General features: G+C 37.1%; 1 protein-coding gene across 5 annotated transcripts in view; it reads left to right on the plus strand.

The window, feature by feature from the left end:
- The window catches only part of MGAT4A (alpha-1,3-mannosyl-glycoprotein 4-beta-N-acetylglucosaminyltransferase A), a 105,375-nt gene that overhangs the window by 31,884 nt on the left and 51,779 nt on the right, over nt 1-21,712 (plus strand). For all 5 annotated transcript variants that reach the window (XR_010835354.1, XM_067007137.1, XM_059078500.2 and 2 more), the window contains 2 exons: nt 9,674-9,841; nt 12,178-12,318. Coding sequence is in view for 4 of the 5 variants with exons in the window: in XM_067007137.1 (XP_066863238.1) it covers nt 9,674-9,841; nt 12,178-12,318 (309 nt within the window). In the remaining variant the exon portion in view is untranslated. The remainder of the gene's footprint in view (nt 1-9,673; nt 9,842-12,177; nt 12,319-21,712) is intronic.

The raw sequence follows: 21,712 nt of genomic DNA on the forward strand, positions 1-21,712 counted from the left end.
TTTAGGTGGAGAAAATATTTCTAAGAAAGTGTGTGTCATAGGTATATGCAGCATCATTTTATACCTTAAGGTTTTGTGCTTTATAAGGTCAGTGGATGGGTTTTAACTTATTAAACCTCTACCTGGAAGTTTGTTTGGAATGACAGCATTAATGATTATATTACTTATGGGACAACTCAGAAATAGTGATTGTGTCCCAGAAAACTTTTCAACCATAGCATATCTGATATTCACTACTTAGGGTCCCGTTTTGTAAGCATAGTGAAAACATTATGTAAAGAAACAAATAGAATTATATTCTTTGTTTTAATGTAGATAAAATACATGATTCTGTATATCTGTGAGCCCCATTTTCCCTTTTGAGTTTAGAAGGGTTCAGGTCTTTTCATAATCTGTGGGTCCCAACTGAAATACTCCAAAAATAGGGATTGATCTTGTTAATTCCTATAACTCTTAAAAGACACCTTGGAAATAGGTGTCCACTGGATATTTTGAAACCCTCTCTGCCCCAAGTGTTATCTTGAGGATTATGGACCTGAAATTTTTGATAAACCCCTCCTGTCCCTGGAGCTCTTAACATCTAGTCCAAAGGAGAGAAAGAGGTAGAAGAGCAGAACAGCATAGATTTCCAGGCTGCTAGAGACTAGACCTACATTGAGGACAGTATAGTCTCCCTTAGAGCTACTCACTCAGTGGCCCAGCATCACCTTGGAGCTTGTTAGACGTTCTCAGGCCCCATGTCAGACCTGTGGAATCAGCATCTTTGGAGATAGGGTCCAGAATTTTGTGTTTTAACAAGCTCTTCCTGGTGGTTCTTATGCACAATAAAGTTAAAGAAACAATGAGAGACCCAGTCTTGTTTGTAATTTTTAGCTAACCATTTTTAGCTCATTAGAACTGTCTGTTCAAATTCTGGTCTTTTAACCTATTTCATTTGGACTCCTGTCTTTTGGTTTTTCTAGGCTTTAGCTCTCCTAAACTACCTTCTGAATCCAGTTCTTTAATTTTTTCTGTAAGAGATTTGTAAGTATTAAATTGTCCATAATTTCATGTTAAGCCTTCTCCTTTCTATTTAAAAATGGTTGTATAAGAATGGCGAATGTGAAATAAAACGTTTTCAAAGGCAGTGACTTCCTGAAGTATACAACTTGGTAAGTTTTGGAATCTGTTACGCAGGGAGTTTTTCATATTTTTCAAAAAATTTTTATCTGTATGGAATAGTTCAGGGTAGTACTAAAGAACAGAGGGACGGACCAGATGACTTGTCAACATTCTTTCCAGTGCCAGAATTTTATTAGTTAATAAATATTAAAATATTTTAAAAAGTGGGTTTAATTTTTGGTAATTTTAATTTCAACATAAAAAGCCAGTTTTTAAATGTTAGCTCATAGAATTAAGTAGTATCCTTCGAGTCTTGGTAATAACAAGGTACTATTTGAAAAATGAACTTTTCTGTTCTGTTTTTATGTATCAGGTTAGTTATTTGTGCATCTTTGTGTTAATTTTTCATCTGTACTATTTATAGATTTTTAAATTGTTGAATCTAAGACTTATTTAATTTGCTGAACTATATGAAATTGCTTTTTTTTTTGGTCAAAAGTGGTCAAATATCAGCAGTTTCTTATGGTTCAACCAGTAATTCTTTGAAAGCCTAAAGGTACCCTTTTCATTGGAAAACTGATTTGATTACTTGATTTGAAGGAATTAAAGTGGTTTCTTTAGAAATTTTCTATGTCTCAGATTCTTAGGTTCACAGAATGTGATTTGTACTTGGATTTGTCTAATCTGGGTATGTGCTTTTTCTACAATTAAAAAAAGTTAGATTCAATCTTCGGTAAAAACAAAATGGTAAACAAAACCAGGGACTTCCAGTAATTCCAGTAAGATGATAGTGTGAAAGTTTCCTCATGGGTTCCTGCCAGGTTCCTGCATAGAAACTGATTGAAATGATTCAGAGAAACGCAAAAATAAGAATTTTGATACTGATATTGAAAACAGGAAATTGTCAAACACATATCACTAATTTGAAGGAGTTTTTTGTCTATTATGTTAAAATTTGAACTTTTTCTGAGAGCTGGTGAGCCACTCTCCCCAAGAGAGCAAGGGAGTGCTATGGGAAATGTGAATGGAGAACATTCTATAGCTCACTAGTAACGCTATGTTTATGTGGACTGCGGAGGATATGCTGCGAGGGAGGGTTGTAGAGAGACCATGTGTAACTGCTCTCCACTTAGAAGAGCCAACAGTGTCCCGTGGAATTCCTAGCAGTACTAGCTGAGAGCTTTACTGCATAGTCTTGGCTTTCTAGGTAGAATGTGGACTTGCTCTGATGTCATGGAGAGAACACTTTTATTTTTTTATTATGTTTTAAAGTTTGTTTTATTGAAGTATAGTTGGTTTACAATGTTGTGTTAGTTTCAGGTGTCCAGAAAAGTGATTCAGTTTTACACATACATATTACACATATAAATATTCTTTTTTCACATTCTTTTCCATTATGGTTTCTTACGGGATACTGAATAGAGTTCGTGTGGTATACAGTAGGACCTCGTTTTTCCATTCTATATATAATAGTTTGCATCTGCTAACCCCAAACTCCCAAGAGAGAACACTTTTAATACGGAAGGGTGGTGTTAGAAGCAAAGGATGGATGCGAGCGAGATGGGAAGTGACCCCATGCTGAGCCCTTTCACAGCTGTGGGCTCTGGAATAAGAGCAGTAGTCACATCTGGACCTGAAAGAAAATACGTGTGACTTTATCCAGCGGTCCATGGGCCCCAGGGATCTTTTCAAAGCATGGCCAGTTCACCTCAAAGCAGGGGGGCAGTTTGGAATTTGGAGTGGGAGTATTTGTCCGCTGCTACTGGCTACTCTCCTTACTTGGTGAGGCTGGCCTTTGGGAAGGTGGTTCCCCAAAGTACCAAGAAAATGCATGTAGGGCAGAGACTGCACCCAGATCCGTATCCCTCCCACCACTCAAGAGCTGCTAAATGATTGAACCTGTATGCCATCCCATCCTCCTGCTTACTTCTTAAAAAAAATTTAATTTTAAAAAAGTTTCAAATGAAGAAAGGAAGAGTTATAAGGATGGTACAAACAACTTCTCTATGCATTTCACGTATTGTGAACATTTTACCTCATTTGTTTCTTTTCAGGACCATTTGAGAGTAAATTACAGAAATTGTGCCTTTTTACTCCTAAATAATTTTATTTCCAACAACAGGGATTTCTCTTACGTTACAACAGTTCAGGTGTCAAATTTAGGAAATGTATCATTGGCACAGTGTTACATACTCTTTGGCACAATGTTACATATTCTGTCCTCTATCTTCTGTTACTTTGTTCTAATAATGTTCTTTATAGCTTTTTTTTTTTTTTTTCTGGTCCAGTATCCCATCCAGGATTGTAGTTTGTATGTAGTTGTCTTGTCCCCTCTAGTCTCTTGTCTGGGGCAGTTCCTAAGCCTCTGTCTTCGATGACCTTGACATTTTTTATAGCAGAAGCTTTTTGTTTTGTGCATCGTTGCTCGCTTTGGATGTGTCTGATGTTTCCTTGAGATTAGGTTCAGATGATGCATTTTTGGCAAGAATACCACATAAATGAGATGTGTCCTCTGTGCATCACGGCAGAGGGCACGTGATGTCTGGTCCATTACTGCTGATGTGAACTTTGAACATGTGATTGAGATGATATCTGCCAGGTTTCTCCAAGATAAAGGTAGCGTTTTTCCTTTTGTAAATTAATGCCTACTTTGTGGGAAGATACTTTGAGATGATATACATATTCTGTTCCTCATTAAACTTTCACCTACCGGTTTTGGCATCCTTTATTTTTGTTTGATTAAAAAAAAATTTGACACAATTTTTAAAAGTTACTTCTCATTTACAATTATTATAAAATATTGGCTATATTAGCCATGTTGTACAATACATTCTGGAACCTATCTTATACCCAGTAGTTTGTACCTCCCACTCCCCGTCCCCTGTCTGGCCCCTCCCCTCTTCCCTTTCCCCACTGGTAACCACTAGTCTGTTCACTATATGTGTGAGTCTGCTTCTTTTTTGTTATATTCACTAATTTGCTGTATTTTTTAGATTCCACATATAGGTGATATCATACAGCATTTGTCTTTCTCTAGCATCCATTTTTGATTTTTGCCCAACTCAGTTATTGCTTGGACAGTTGCAAAGGGGTGATTTTCTAACATTCATCCTTCTTTCATCATTTATAAGCTGGCATTCCATTATAAGAAACATTTTCTCTCATCTGTTAATTGTTATTTATTAATATGGACTCACAGATTCTTACTTTATTTAATAAGTTATAATTCATTACCATCAGTATTTGTTTTGGTACTTAAATTGCAGTGAATTTAGCCAGGGGGAGCACCTCTAGTGGCTTCTGTGCCTGTATGACATGTCCTATCTTTTTTTTTTGACTTCTGTCCTCAAGGAGTTTATTTTTATTTATTTATTTATTTTTAACATGTTTATTGGAGTATAACTGCTTTGCAATGGCTTGTTACTTTCTGCATTATAACAAAGTGAATCAGCTATACGTATACCTATATCCCCATATCTCCTCCCTCTTGCATCTCCCTCCCACCCTCCCTATCCCACCCCTCTAGGTGGTCACAAAGCACTGACCTGATGTCTCTGTGCTATGCGGCTGCTTTCTGCTAGCTATTTTACATTTGGTAGTGTATATAAGTCCATGCCACTCTCTCACTTCGTCCCAGCTAACACTTCCTCCTCCCCATGTCCTCAAGTCCATTCTCTACGTCTGCGTCTTTATTCCTGTCCTGCCCCTAGGGTTCTTCAGAATTTTTTTTCTTTAGAGTCCATATATATGTGTTAGCATATGGTATTTGTTTTTCCCTTTCTGACTTACTTCACTCTGTATGACAGACTCTAGGTCCATCCACCTCACTACAAATAACTCAATTTCGTTTCTTTTTATGGCTGAGTAATATTCCATTGTATATATGTGTCACATCTTCTTTATCCATTCATCTGTCAGTGGACACTTAGGTTGCTTCCATGTCCTGGCTATTGTAAATAGAGCTGCAGTGAACATTGTGGTACATGGCTCTTTTTGAATTATGGTTTTCTCAGGGTATATGCCCAGTAGTGGGATTGCTGGGTCATGTGGTAGTTCTATTTTTAGTTCTTTAAGGAAACTTCATACTGTTCTCCATAGTGGCTGTATCAATTTACATTCCCACCAACAATGCAAGACAGTGGTTCCCTTTTCTCCACACCTTCTCCAGCATTTATCATTTGTAGATTTTTTGATGATGGCCATTCTGACTGGTATGAGGTGATACCTCATTGTAGTTTAGATTTGCATTTCTGTAATGATTAGTGATGTTGAGCATCTTTTCATGGGTTTGTTGGCAATCTGTATATCTTCTTTGGAGAAATGTCTATTTCGGTCTTTTGCCCATTTTTGGATTGGGTTGTTTTCTTCATATTGAGCTGCATGAGCTGTTTGTATATTTTGGAGATTAATCCTTTCTCAGTTGCTTCATTTGCAAATACTTTCTCCTATTTTGAGGGTTGTCTTTTTGTCTTGTTTATGGTTTCCTTTGCTGTGCAAAATCTTTTAAGTTTCATTAGGTCCCATTTGTTTAATTTTGTTTTTATTTCCTTTTCTCTAGAAGGTGGGTCAAAAAGGATCTTGCTGTGATTTATGTCAGAGTGTTTTGCCTACATTTTCCTCTAAGAGTTTGATAGTGTCTGGCCTTACATTTAGGTCTTTAATCCATTTTGAGTTTACTTTTGTGTATGGTGTTAGGGAGTGTTCTAATTTCATTCTTTTACATATAGCTGTCCAGTTTTCCCAGCACCACTTATTGAAGAGACTGTCTTTTCTCCATTGTGTATGCTTGCTTCCTTTGTCACGGATTAGTTGACCATACCTGCGTGGGTTTATCTCTTTGCTTTCTATCCTGTTCCATTGATCTATATTTCTGTTTTTGTGCCAGCACCATACTGTCTTGATTACTGTAGCTCTGTAGTATAGTCTGAGATAAAGGAGCCTGATTCCTTCAACTCCGTTTTCTTTCTTAAGATTGCTTTGGCTATTCGGAGTCTATTGTGTTTGCTTAAAAATTGTGACGTTTTTTGTTCTAGTTCTGTGAAAAATGCCATTGGTAGTTTGATAGGGCTTGCATCGAATCTGTAGATTGCTTTGGGTACTATAGTCATTTTCACAATATTGATACTTCCAATCCAAGAATATGGTATATCTCTCCATCTGTTTGTATCATCTTTAATTTCTTTCATCAGAGTCTTATACTTTTCTGCATACAGGTCTTTTGTCTCCTTAGGTAGGCTTATTCCTAGGTATTTTATTCTTTTTGTTGCGATGGTAAATGGGAGTGTTTCCTTAATTTCTCTCTCATATTTTTTATCATTAATGTATAGCAATGCAAGAGACTTCTATGCATTAATTTTCTTTCCTGATACTCTACCTAATTCATCGATTAGCTCTAGTAGTTTTCTGATAGTGTCTTTAGGATTCTCTATGTATAGTATCATGTCATCTGCAAACAGTGACAGCTTTACTTCTTCTTTTGTGATTTGGATTCCTTTTATTTCTTTTTCTTCTCTGATTGCTGTGGCTAAAACTTCCAAAACTATGTTGTATAATAGTTGTGAGAGTGAGCAACCTTGGTCCACCCAAGAGGGTGTGGAGAAAAGGAACCCTCCTGCACTGTTGGTGGGAATGTTAATTGATACAGCCTCTATGGAGAACAGTATGGAGTTTCCTTAAAGAACTAAAAGTAAAACTACCATATGACCCTGTAATCCCACTACTGGGCATATACCCTGAGAAAACCATAATTCAAGAAGAGTCATGGGGCTTCCCTGGTGGCGCAGTGGTTGAGAATCTGCCTGCTGATGCAGGGGACACGGGTTTGTGCCCCGGTCCGGGCAGATCCCACATGCTGCGGAGCGGCTGGGCCCGTGAGCCATGGCCGCTGAGCCTGGGCGTCTGGAGCCTGTGCTCTGCAATGGGAGAGGCCACAGCAGTGAGAGGCCTGCATACCACAAAAAAAAAAAAAAAAAAAAAAAAAGAGTCATGTACCACAATGTTCGTTGCAGCTCTATTTACAATAGCTAGGGTATGGAAGCAACTTAAGTGTTTATCGACAGGTGAGTGGATAAAGAAGATCATATATACAATGGAATATTAGCCATAAAAAGAAACAAAATTGAGTTATTTGTAATGAGGTGGATGGACCTAGAGTCTGTCATACAGAGTGAAGTAAGTCAGAATGAGTAAAACAAATATTGTATGCTACACATATATATGGAATCTAAGAAAAAAAAATAAAGGTTCTGATTAAGCTAAGGGCAGGACAGAAATAAAGACAGAGTTGTAGAGAATGGACTTGAGAACATGGGGAGGGGTAAGGGTAAGCTGTGATGAAGTGAGAGAGTAGCCTTGACATATATACACTATCAAATGTAAGATAGCTAGTGGGAAGCAGCTGCATAGCACAGGGAGAGCAGCTCGGTTCTTTGTGACCACCTAGAGGGGTGGGATATGGAAGGTGGGAGGGAGACTCAAGAGGGAGGGGACATGGGGATATATGTATGCATATAGCTGATTCACTTTGTTATCCAGCAGAAACTAACACACCATTATAAAGCAATTATACTCCAATAAAGATGTTAAAATACAATACAATAACATTCTCTTACTTGATTCAAGAATGCTCCAGGTTCATCTTAAAGTTATTTTTCCAAAGGGTTCTAATTATTTTTTAGTGGCCGATGTCTAGAATTCACTATCTTGGCACCATGTAAGTGGTAAGAGGTAAAGGGGGAAAAAATCACAGGACAGTTCATTCATGCTTGTTGTGGACACAATCTGCTTGACGTGATTGGCCCTTGTCCCTACTATTTAGACTTTGCATTTAACACGGTTTTCATTTCTATAGCCTTATAGTATGTTCTGATTTCAGAGCAAGTTACCTATTACTATTTCTAGATTTTTTTGACCTTTTAAAAACATTCTGTTTTTTACATGAATTTTAGAATCACGTGTCAAAATCCAAGTTCCAAAAAAATTTCGTTGATGTTTTAAAAAGTGTTGCATTTATTATTAGTTTAGGGTAGGATTTATCTTTTTTTTTTTTTTTTTTTGCAAGATTGGGATTAATAAATGACTTTTTTCTTCCATTACAGGCTCCAGGAAAAGGCTTATAGTTTTTATCACATAATTCTTGTGTGCCTCTTGTTATAATTGTTATAGTATAATTGTTTATAGTTTTGTGTTTATGAAGAGTATCTTTTTAACATTTCTTCTATTGTCAATTAACACATATGGAAAAGTGCCTAAACCATGGATGTATAGTAATGAATTTTATTTAAGCAGTAACCAGGTCAATAAATAGAACCTTGATGGCACCCTGAGGCTCCCCTGTATGCCCTTTCCTAATCACAACCCCCCTCCCTTCCTTTCCTCCTAAAGCCAGCAAATTACGGAAACTAGAGCTGCTTATTAATACATTGTTCAATACAGGGAAATATGACAGTTAAGCAGGGGAGACTTTCTTCCCTGCCACAGAATTCTTCAGAGGTATTTACTCTGTGGTCCTTTATGTAAGGGCCAAAGAATAATATAATTGACTATTTTTAAGGCTAGATTTATGAGACAGGCAGACTTATATTTCTTACTTCTGTTTTGTACAGAACGATTCCATCCTTGATTGAGTAAAGCAGAGATTACAATATAAATTAAAAACAGTCTTCCCAAGGGTTGTTTTGTTTAGATGTCAAAATAGTAGCCTTAGATTATCTAGCTTGATAGAGAAGCTGAAATGGTTGTTATTTTTCTTAGTTTTATGAGGTTGTGGACATTGCTCAGACCATTTACCAGCCTCAGCTCCCTTCCAGTGCTGCTGATCAAGATAAATGCATAGTTTCCTTTCTGCCTCTCTTAGATTTTGGTGTCCAGTTCTGTCTTGGGGCCTCTTCTCACTGTGTACTTTGTATCTGAGCTGTCTCATACTGTTGCTTCAATGCCTACGTTTATCCTCATAAAATCCACTTTTATTTCCCAGACCAGGCTTTCCTGACCTGTGATTCTCTTAAATTCAAATAATTGACTTTTAGAGTCATCTTAACATCTACCTGATTGAGTTGTTAGGGATCAGGAATTTGACCAAAGTCTGGCCTAGGGAAGTTTTTGCAGATTAGGAAGTACAGAGTAAACGACCTATAGAAATGAGTGGTTATGCTATAAAATATGTTACATTCATTATATTATTAGATATATTATCATTAGTTTCAATGCTTCATCTCTATCTTCATACAAATAGGGTCTTTATAGTTGTTTGTACCTTTTGAGAAGTGATGTTGGTATTATGCTTGAAGTGTTAATTCCAAAAACTTTGTCTTTTTCTCCCTAACTTTCTGAAGTGCTAATTAGAAAGTGCCCATATTCTTACAGATATTAATAGCACTAAATTAGTGGTGGCTTTGCCACCACTTTGTTAGTTGAGGCTCTTTTTTATTTTCAATTTGTCTCAATGAATTCATAAATGAATATCTGTTTCTGAAAAATGCAACTTTAAAATCCCTAATGTTACAATTCTGTTTTGATTATAGTGGGTTTTTTTTTAAAGAAATATACTAATAACTTTTGGTTTTGCTTCTAGAAAAACTGATTGCTTATCAACGAGAATTTCTTGCTTTAAAAGAACGTCTCCGAATAGCTGAACACAGAATCTCTCAGCGGTCTTCCGAACTCAATGCCATTGTACAGCAGTTCAAGCGTGCAGGAGCAGAAACAAACAGAAGTAAGGATACGGTGAATAAATTTTCAGGTACAGATGAGATTTTTGGTTTTATGAAAAGATTGCATTTTCAACGGGTTATGTGAAATACTCTCTTTGAAAGTGGTCTAGAGTCGCTTATCAGCCAACATTTGTTACCCTCTACAGAGAGAAAAATCACCATACAAAACTTTTTCTATTGTGGTTAATTACAAAACAAGTTTATTAATTGCTAAATTTGATTTAAAGAGAGTAATATTAAGTTAAGTTTCAGTTGTATAAATTTCATTGCCAATAGTGAAGAACCAGCACCTTTTAAAAAAAACATTGAGAATGAGACTAAAATTTAACTTGGTGTTTATGCATGTTTCTGTTGTGACTTGTGTGGACTTCAGATGGACTCTGGGGAACCTTTGAGCTATTTGAAGCAATTAGTGCTCTCAGATATGACTTATAAGAAATAAAAAGATATAGTTTTATAATGGGTACTTTTGGGGGTACCTCACCTGTTCCCTCTCCGAGAAATTCTGGTCTGAGTGAAATGAATATCAACCATCTTCTGTTTCTTGCCTATTCTTATTCTAATGACTAAATTGATATATGTATATAATCAGTTGACTCCAAATCTGCATAATCTTCCAAGAATAATATACTTTTTCCTTTAGCATTATATGTTATAATCTTTCACCATTAATTCCTCTCATCTTGAGATTCACTACCTTACCTTATTTTTAGAGATTCATGCCCCTTTCTTCCCCTCCTGATTATAAAATTTGTATTATGGCACAGTAACATTTAAAATTATGGAATGGTTAACATTCTTTGTTTTCTTCTAGTCTTTTTTCCATGCATATTTTTCTTCAAAATTGTAATTGTGTGTTTTATGGCCTTATTTTTGCTCTTGAAATTATGCTATTAGCATTTTACTATGGCATTGAATATTCTTTTAAAATACCTTTTTTGATGACATATATGTCAGGTAATCATATACTATAATATATTAAATGTTTTTCTACACATAGGCAAATAGGATTTTTCTGGGTTGTTTTTGTCCCTGAATTTATAACTCTGTGAAGAACATCTCTGTATATGAATCAGTTACTTTTATGGTAGACCTTAAGTTATTTTCATTAGATTATGACTTTCTTAAAAACAGAATCTGTGTTTTGATGACTGTTGATTTCCAAACACATGCCACGTTGGCTGGAACAAAACCGATAATTCACTAAATATTTATTGATTGCATAGAAGTTAAATTCCTAAAAGGGAAATTACTGAATAATAGGGCAGGAATGTTTTAAGGGTTTTGATGCTATTCTTAATAGCTGAAACATTGATCACATTATCACCACAATTACTGTTTAATCTGCTAACTTAATTTGATGGGTAGATATTGTTGTCTTGTAATTTGTAGTTGTTGCTTGTACATGAGGTTAAACTTTAATTTCATGTGTGATAGTTTCACTTCTTCTGTGAACTTTTGGTTCTGAATATTCAGAATATTTTAAGGCAATTTTCATACTGCTCTGTATAAAATTGTTATTGAGACTGCAAGTCCTTACTGCTAACTTCCTTATTTGAAAGGTTACGTTCTAGTTCAATGGAATTTTAAAACAATATTGATTATCCTATCAATGTTTTATTTTCTGTTATATTAAATGGTTCATTGGTTCCTCTTATAAAAACTGAAAAACGATTTTGAAAGTTATGAACTGTACCAAACATTCTCAACTTGTGCTGTTTAAATTAGTGTACTTGAACTAAAAAAAAAATTTTCCATGTGAAATTTTGGTCAAATGTAATAGCATAAAAATGTGAAAGTGGGGCTTCCCTGGTGGTGCAGTGGTTGAGAGTCCGCCTGCTGATGCAGGGGACACGGGTTTGTGCCCCAGTCTGGGAAGATCCCACATGCAGCGGAGTGGCTAGGCCCGTGAGCCACGGCCGCTGAGCCTGCGCATCCGGAGCCTGTGCTCCGCAACGGGAGAGGCCACAGCAATGAGAGGCCCGCATACCAGAAAAAAAAAAAAAAAGTGAAAGTTACTGGTGGTCGTTGTACTTATTATTTTTACATTTTCATGAATGGATAGCGTGTTTACAGTCTGTTCCCCAGAGCTTGAGTTCTCACACATTATAAAGGTGAGTGGTTCACATTCTATCTGCTCATGGTACTCTGGCTGACCTTTTTAGCTTCATTCAGACTGTTCTCACCATCATGACTCTGTGAGACTCTGGTTGCCTAAGTGTCCATAGAAATCTCATTGACCAAAGTATGAAATTAGGATAGAAAATTCTTTTAGTTCCCATAAATTTTTACCACTATCTTTGTAACATCAGCAACTTCTATAAGTAAGGTATTACCGTGGATTGATTATACTTCTGTATTTCAGATGGTACCCTAAAGCTCTTGAGGGAGTTAACAAGCAGAAAATCTCTTCAAGTGCCAAGTATTTATTATCATTTGCCTCATTTATTACAAAATGAAGGAAGCCTTCAACCTGTTGTGCAGATTGGTAACGGAAGAACAGGAGGTATGGTTTTTTGTTTCCTATTGTATTTGCACTGCTGGTCTTAATTATATCTTGGAGTATTATGTTGACCATTAGAAGTCAGGCAGGTCAGGAGTCAAGATGGCGGACTAGGAGGATGCAGAATTTGCGTCTCTGCACAACTAGGGCACCTACCAGGCACCAGTGGGGGACCATGGATACCTAAGGGGCAGGAGGAACCCCCAGTGGTGGGGTAGGACGTGGGGAGTTGGGGGGAGTGAAGGGGGTGGAGAAGTGGAGGAGGGACGGGACTGGCGTCTCTGAGGGGCGGCTGGGGGAGGGGAAGGGATCCCATGCCAAAGTGGGAAATTGGGGAACCACTGGGAGAGCAGAGGATCAAAAGGGAGCGTGGCCAGGTTTCCCCTGCCCACTTGGGCCCCAGGGAGCCTGCTGATATCCCAGGTCTGCTCCTCTGCCCACCGAGGCCCCCTCCAGCCACGTGGGTCCTGAGGGAGTGGGAAGGAGGGAAGGGGAGCAAAAATAAAGGCCGGACCTCCGGGTCCGGCATTCCTGAGGGGTGGCTGGGAGAGGGGAGGAGTTCCTACACCCAGCGGGACCCACCCACGGTTAGGGGTCCAGTGGTGATGGGGGAGACCCTGGGGGAGATGGTGGGGGAGGGGTGTGGAGGAACAGAAGGGAACGTGGCCAGCGCTTATCCTTTCCACTTAGGCACTGGGGAGCCTGTTGGGCTTCTGGGCCTAATCCTCTGCCCTTGGAGCCTCCCTCTTGCCGAGCAGAACCCAATCCCCGAACCTACACCCCCACCTCTACACTCAAAGACCCCCTGCAATGCACTGGGCCAAAACCCCACCCACACACCCTCACTCAGGGCCTTACCTCCAAACTCCAGAACTCCACATTCCAGAGGCCCTACTTTGGACGTGCTGCCTCTCCCCTTCCATGCAGGTCCTAAGCAGAGGCCCCTCCCCACGCTTGAATGTCACCCTGCCTAGGCCCCGCCCCCAAAGCCTTTTCTGGCTGTGTGTGTCTTGAGCCTAGGACCAGCTGCATGCTCAAACGTCACCCCCCACCCGCCTTGTTACCCTACACCCTATACCCCACCCCTGCCTAAGTTCCACCCCTGCCTAAACTCCGCCCCCATAGCCAAGGCTTTTTTTTTTCCCTTTTTTCCTCTTTTAGATGGGTTCTGTTTTACCTTGTTGATTCATTTATATTCTTATTTTTCCTAATCTTTTATTTTTCTAATTTTATTTTATTCCTTATACTTTGTTTTTGTTCTCTCCTTTCAGCTTGTTCACCCCCCCCTTTTTTTTTCTTTTTTCTGTTGTGGTTTTATTTTACCTTGTTGCAGTTGTTTCAATTATATTTTTATTTTTCCTAATATATTTTTTATTTTTCTAATTTTATTTTGTTTTTTATTCTTTGATATTGTACTCCTTTTTTCTTTCTTTCTTTCTTTTTCTTTTGCCACGCCATGCAGCTTGTGGGATCTTGGTTCCCAGGCCAGAGGTTGGGCCAAAGTTCCTGTGGTGGGAGCTCCAATTCCTAACCGCTGGACTAACAGAGAACCTCAGACCCCAGGGAATATTAATCAGAGTGAGACCTCCTGGAGGTTCTCATCTCAGCACCAAGACCTGGCTCTATCCAACTGCCTGCAAACTCCAGTGCTGGACACCTGAGGCCAAACAACAAGTAAGATAGGAATATAGCCTCACCCATCAAAAAAAAAGAAAGAAATGATGAAAAATATGTTACAGATGAAGGAGCAAGATAAAAACCTATAAGATCAAATAAATGAAGACGAAATAGGCAACCTACCTGAAAAAGAATTCAGAGTAATGACAGTAAAGATGACCCAAAATCTCGGAATCCGAATGGAGGAAATACAAGAAACATTTAACAAGGATCTAGAAGAACTAAAGAGCAAAGAAACAGTGATGAGCACAATAACTGAAATTAAAAATACTCTAGAAGGAATCAATAGCAGAATGACAGAGGCAGAAGAATGGGTAAGTGACCTGGAAGATAAAATGGTGGAAATAACTGCCAGGGAGCAGAATAAAGAAAAAAGAATGAAAAGAATTGAGGACAATCTCAGAGACCTCTGAGACAACATTAAATGCACCAACATTCGAATTACAGGGTCCCCAGAAAAATAAGAGAAAAAGAAAGGGTCTGAGAAAATATTTGAAGAGATTATAGTAAAAAACTTGCCTAACATGGAAACAGAAATAGTTGATCAAGTCCAGGAGGCACACAGTCCCATACAGGATAAACCCAAAGAGAAACACGCTGAGACACATATTATTCAAACTATCAAAAATTAAATACAAAGAAAAAATATTAAAAGTAGCAAGTGAAAAACAACAAATAATATACAAGGGAATCCCCATAAGGTTAACAGCTGATCTTTCAGCAGAAACTCAGTAAGCCAGAAGGGAGTGGCACGGCATATTTAAAGTGCTGAAAGGGAAGAACCTACAACCAAGATTACTCTACCCAGCAAGGATCTCATTCAGCTTTGACAGAGAAATGAAAACCTTTACAGACAAGCAAAAGCTAAGAGAATTCAGCACCACCAAACCAGCTCTACAACAAATGCTAAAGGAACTTCTCTAAGTGGGAAATACAAGAGAAGAAAAGGACCTCCAAAACCAAAACCAAAACAATGAAGAAAAGATAGTAGGAACATACATATTGAAAATTATCTTAAATGTAAATGGATTAAATGCTCCAACCAAAAGACATAGACTGATGGAATGGATACAGAAACAAGACCCATATATGTGCTGTATACAAGAGACCCACTTCAGACCTAGGGACACATACAGACTGAAAGTGAGGGGATGGAAAAAGATATTCCATGCAAATGGAAATCAAAAGAAAGCTGGAGTAGCAATTCTCATATCAGACAAAATAGACTTAAAATAAAGATTGTTACAAGAGACAAAGAAGGACACTAAATAATAATCAAGGGATCAATACAAGAAAAATATATAACCATTTTAAATATTTATGCACCCATCATAGGAATACCTCAATACATAAGCCAAATGCTAACAGCCATAAAAGAGGAAATCTACAGGAACACAATCATAGTAGGGGACTTTAACACCCCACTTTCACCAATGGACAGATCATCCAAAATGAAAATAAATAAGGAAACATAAGCTTTAAATGACACATTAAACAAGATGAACTTAATTGATATTTATAGGACATTACATCCAAAAACAAGAGAATACACTTTCTTCTCAAGTGCTCGTGGAACATTCTCCAGGATAGACCATATCTTGGGTCACAAGTCAAGGCTTAGTAAATGTAAGCAAATTGAAATCGTTATCAAGTATCTTTTCCAACCACCGTTCTATGAGACTAGACATCAGTTACAGGAAAAAATAATGTAAAATATACAAACACATGGAGGCTAAACAATACAGTACTAAATAACCAAGAGATCACTGAAGAAATCAAAGAAGAAATAAAAAAATACCTAGAAACAAATGACAATGAAAACACAATGACTGAAAACCTGTGGGATGTGACAAGAGCAGTTCTAAGAGGGAAGTTTATAGCAATACAATCCTACCTCAAGAAACAAGAAACATCTCAAATAAACAACCTAACCTTATACCTAAAGCTATTAGAAAAGAAGAAAAAAAAAAACCCCAAAGTTAGCAGAAGGAAAGAAATCATAAAGATCAGATCAGAAATAAATGAAAAAGAAATGAAGGAAACAATAGTAAAGATCAGTACAACTAAAATCTGGTTCTTTGAGAAGATAAACAAAATTGATAAACCATTAGCCAGACTCATCAAGAAAAAAAGGGAGAAGACTCAAACCAACAGAATAAGAAATGAAAAAGGAGAAGTAACAACTGACACTGCAGAAATACAAAGGATCATGTGAGATTACTACAAGCAACTCTATGCCAATAAAATAGACAACCTGGAAGAAATGGACAAATTCTTAAAAAAGCACAGCCTTCTGAGAGTGAACCAGGAAGAAATAGAAAATATAAAAAGACCAGTCACAAGCACTGAAACTGAAACTATGATTAAAAATCTTCCAACAAACAGAAGCCCAGGACCAGATGGCTTCACAGGAGAATTCTATCAAACATTTAGAGGAGAGCTAACACCTACCCTTTTGAAACTCTTCCAAAATATAGTAGAGGGAGGAACACTCCCAAACTCATTCTATGAGGCCATCATCACCCTGATAACCAAAACCATACAGAGATGTCACAAAAAAAGAAAACTACAGGCCGGTATCACTGATGAACATAGATGCACAAATCCTCAACAAAATACTAGCAAACAGAATCCAGCACATTAAAAGGTTCATACACCATGATCAAGTGGGGTTTATCCCAGGAATGCAAGGATTCTTCAATATATGCAAATAAATCAATGTGATACACCATATTAATAAACTGAAGGAATAAAACCATATCATCATCTCAATAGATGCAGAAAAAGCTTCTGACAAAATTGAACACCTATTTATGATAAAAACCCTCTGGAAAGTAGGCATAGAGGGATCTTTCCTCAACATAATAAAGGCCATATATGACAAACCCACAGCCAACATTGTTCTCAATGGTGAAACACTGAAAGCATTTCCTCTAAGATCAGGAAGAAGACAAGGTTGCCCACTCTCATCACTGATTTTCAACATAGTTTTGGAAGTTTTAGCCACAGCAGTCAGGGAAGAAAAAGAAATTAAATGCATCCAAATTGGAACAGAAGAAGTAAAACTGTCACTGCTTGCAGATGACATGAGACTAATACACAGAGAATCCTAAAGATGCTACCAGAAAACTGCTGGAGCTAATCAGTGAATTTGGTAGAGTAGCAGGATACAAAATTAACGCACAGAAATCTCTTGCATTCCTATACCAATGATGAAAAATCTGAAAGATAAATTAAGGAAATATTCCCATTTACCATTGCAACAAAAAGAATAAAATACCTAGGAATAAACCTACCTAAGGAGACAAATGCAGAAAAGTATAAGACAATGATGAAAGAAATTAAAGATGATACAAACAGATGGAGAGAGAAAGCATGTTCTCAGATTGGAAGCATGGGCATTGTGAAAATGATTCTATTACCCAAAGCAATCTACAGATTCAGTGCAATCCCTATCAAACTACCAATGGTGTTTTTCACAGAACTAGAACAAAAAATTTCACAATTTGTATGGGAACACAAAAGACCCCGAATAGCCAAAGGAATCTTGAGAAGGAAAAATGGAGCTGGAGGAATCAGGCTCCTGGACTTCAGACTATACTACAAAGCTACAGTAATCAAGACAGTATGGTACTGGCACAAAAACAGAAATATAGATCAATGGAATAGGATAGAAAGCCCAGAGATAAACCCATGCACATATGGTCACCTTATCTTTGATAAAGAGGGCAAGAGAGTATGATGGCGAAAAGACAACCTCTTCAGTAAGTGGTGCTGGGAAAACTGGACAGTTGCATGTAAAAGAATGAAATTAGAACACTCCCTAACACCATACACAAAAATAAACTCAAAATGGATTAAAGACCTAAATTCAGGCCAGACACTATAAAACTCTTAGATGAAAACATAGGCAGAACACTTTGTGACATAAATCACAGCAAGATCCTTTTTGACCCACCTCCTAGAGGAATGGAAATATAAACAAAAGTAAACAATGGGACCTAATGAAACTTAAAAGCTTTAGCACAGCAAAGGAAACCATAACCAAGACAGAAAGACAACCCTCAGAATGAGAGAAAATATTTACAAACAAACCAACTGACAAAGGATTAATCTCCAAAATATACAAGCAGCTCATGCAGCGCAATCTCAAAAAAAACCAAACAATCCAAATGAAAATGGGCAGAAAACCTAAGTAGACATTTCTGCAAAGAAGATATACAGATTGCCAACAAACATGAAAAGATGCTCAACATCAGTAAGCATTAGAGAAAACCATATCAAAACCACAATGAGGTATCACCTCACACTGGTCAGAATGGCCATCATCAAAAATTCTACAAACAATAAATACTGAAGACAGTGTGGAGAAAAGGGAACCATCTTGCATTGTTGGTGGGAATGTAAATTGATACAGCCACTATGGAGAACAGTATGGAGGTTCCTTAAAAAACTAAAAATGGAACTACGGTATGACCCAGCAATCACACTATTAGGCATATACCCTGAGTAAACCATAATTCAAAAAGAGTCATATACCACAATGTTCATTGCAGCACTATTTACAATAGCCTGGCAGCAACCTAAGTGTCCATCAACAGATGAATGGATAAAGAAGATGTGGCACATATATACAATGGAATATTACTCAGACATAAAAAGAAATGAAATTGAGTTATTTGTAGTGAGGTGGATGGACTAGAATCTGTCATACAGAGTGAAGTAAGTCATAAAGAGAAAAGCAAATACCGTATGCTAACACATATATATGGCATCTTAAAGAAAAACAATGAAAAAGGTTCTGATGAACCTAGGGGCAGGAGAGAAATAAAGACGCAGACATAGAGAATGGACTTGAGGACTCAGGGAGGGTAAAGGTTAAGGTGGGACGAAGTGAGAGAGTAGCATTGACATATATACACAACCAAATGTAAAATAGCTAGCTAGTGGGAAGCGGCTGCATAGCGCAGGGAGATCAGCTTGGTGCTCTGTGACCACCTAGAGGAGTGGGATAGGGAAGGTGGGAGGGAGACGCAAGAGGGAGGGGATATGGGGATATATGTATGCATATAGTTGATTCACTTTGTTATACAGCAGAAACTAACACAACATTGTAAAGCAATTATAGTCCAATGAAGATGTTAAAAATAAATAAATAAATTTTTAAAAAGGCAGGTCAAAGAATAAAAAGTTCTTGATCGTGCATAGTAACTTCGGAGTCATTCTAAACTGCATGTTGAAGGGAGTTGGATATTTTTCTCCAAGTACCAGAATAATAGAGCTGAAAAGGATTATGAGACATCTAGTTCAAGCCCTATCTCCAGGCAAAACAATGTGTAAACTTTTGAAACTTTTCTATTTTAAAAATTTGAGAGGTAAAAAATAACTTTTTTTCCTTGTATCTTATTTCAACATTAATAGCTCTTACAGTCATGTCAAGAAAGTTTTTCATATGTCTGCCCCTACTTTTCTTACAGAAATATAAGTATATAGTCACTTGTATTTAACTTTTCATGCAATAATAGAAATAATTTGGTTTGCATCTTTTTCCCAAAATACCTAAAAGATAATCTATGGCATTTTTTTCTCCTCTTGTTAGAGTCACCAGAGCTTCTTGAGTTTTCCTTGTGGGACTTAACATATGATTCTTTTATACTTTTTATTTCTCCACTTTGACTTTGTTAATCTTTTCTTTGTAGATTTAAGGATGTAGAGACAAAAATATTATTTTGCTCCTAAGTCTTTAACAAATGACAAAATCATTACTTCTTTAGATATTGAAATGCATCTTTATGATAATGTTTTTGAAAAGCTGATTCAATCTGCATTTGATTCAATAGTATTCTTTGGTATTTTACTGGCTTTCGATATTCTAAGTTTAAGTTTTCACATTCATTATTTTTTAGTTCTGCCATCTTTCTATTTTATGAATCATTTAAAATTATACACTTTTCCTATGGAGGTGATAATTCTTAAATTATGTTCAGACTAACTCATTCTTCCATGTCTTTATTGATTCAAGAAATATTTATTTTTATGGTACATACTGGATTACAAAGACTAATAAGGTATGTAGTATGTTCTAAATTATGTTCTTTAAAACATTGATCATTAATTATTTCTGAAGTTGATAGTTTGTCTCTTCCTTTAATAATCACTGTTTGGGTAAGTTGCCTTAGCCATTTCATGCATTTTTTGGTTTAGACTGTTTCCTCATGAATAAGAAGCAAATGAAAAGAATGTAGAAGTATTTTTAAAGTTATTTAAAACTTCCAAAGTCTCTAGTAAGTTCTTTTATAGTCAGCTCTTCTTATTTTATGAATGTGACATTCTCTTTCTTTTTTGAAGATGCTTATTCTAGCCCATTTGTTTATGACTTTATCCATCATAAATGTAATACAATCTTGGTCGCCCAGCTTTTCAGTGGTTAACATTCTTATTAAGTTGAAACTGTTTTTTAAAGGTAGAAAAAGCAGACAACTTGGGGGAAAAAACCAGACAACCCACAGAGTTACATTAAAAATCTTTCAGCAATGGTTCGTAATATTTTTAGAGTAATAGAACCCTTTGGCTATCTTAGGAAAGTTATCAACCTTCTACTTAGAAAAATACACATAGAAAAAGTAATTTTGTATGTAATTTCTGGGGTTTTGTGGAGCCCTAAAACCTATCTAGGCACTTTATATTAAGAACTTCAGTTTTTTAGATCAGAGAAAAGTGTTTTTTGCTAAGAATTGTGTTCTTCAGCAGTCAGGCTGATTAAGGATCAGCACTCAGACCAGCTAAGCCTTCCTAAGGGTAAGGAGGGAGAATTGTGCTGGAGGCAGCTACTGACCCGCTCAGCAGAGGGGTTGGAATTCTCACGTCCAGAACAAAAAACTCCCACCCACACCACGTCCAGATGCTCCCACAGATTTACAGAGGCAGGCTGCAGTAAACAGACACAGCAACTACAGATGGGTAAAGGGCCATCTTATACAACTAGGGTTCCCAAACACTTAAGAAGACCAACATCATGAATGACTCAAATGACTTGTAGAGCACACAGAATACAATATAAAAATAAAACATAAAATATTTTCAGAGGGGTGAGAAAGGACAACTCATAAGTGACTATTATAAAAGGATCAGTTAGAAATCTTTGTGTTTTTATGTCAATAATTATATTTTAATTTTCCATATAAATGGTCTGATAAGCAGAATAGACACAGCTGAAGATCGAATTAGTGATCAGAAAGATTGAGCTGTGTAGTTCTTCCAGAATGCAACATAAAGGGCACAAAGAATTGGGATAGGCACACATTCTAACATCTACCTAATAGGAATTTCAGAAGAAGAGAACAGAGTGAAGGGGAGAAACAATCAAACGAATAATAGAAGAAAATTGCTTTCAGTTGCAGAAACACGCATGTCTTCAGATGAAGGGTCCATTCTAAGCAGGATGGCTGAGAAAAGACCCTCCACAGGTTACCTACCAAAATGGCATTACTGATTAGTAGAGGACAGCAGGTAGTTCTTTAAGTATTTGCTGAAGTTAAAAAAGAAAATCCATGGGCACTTTTGTGTGCTTTGTTACACAAGATTGGACATGATTCCTAGTCTTGCGAGCTTCATTCTACTAAAGGAGAATGCGTTAGTCGGTTAATCAATTATATAAATAATTGTACAGTTACAACATTAGTGATATAAAGGTTGATTTGAGAGTGAATAGAAGGGCTAT

This window comes from Kogia breviceps, chromosome 11, assembly GCF_026419965.1.
Source record: "Kogia breviceps isolate mKogBre1 chromosome 11, mKogBre1 haplotype 1, whole genome shotgun sequence".
NCBI classification, from domain to species: Eukaryota; Metazoa; Chordata; class Mammalia; order Artiodactyla; family Physeteridae; genus Kogia; species Kogia breviceps.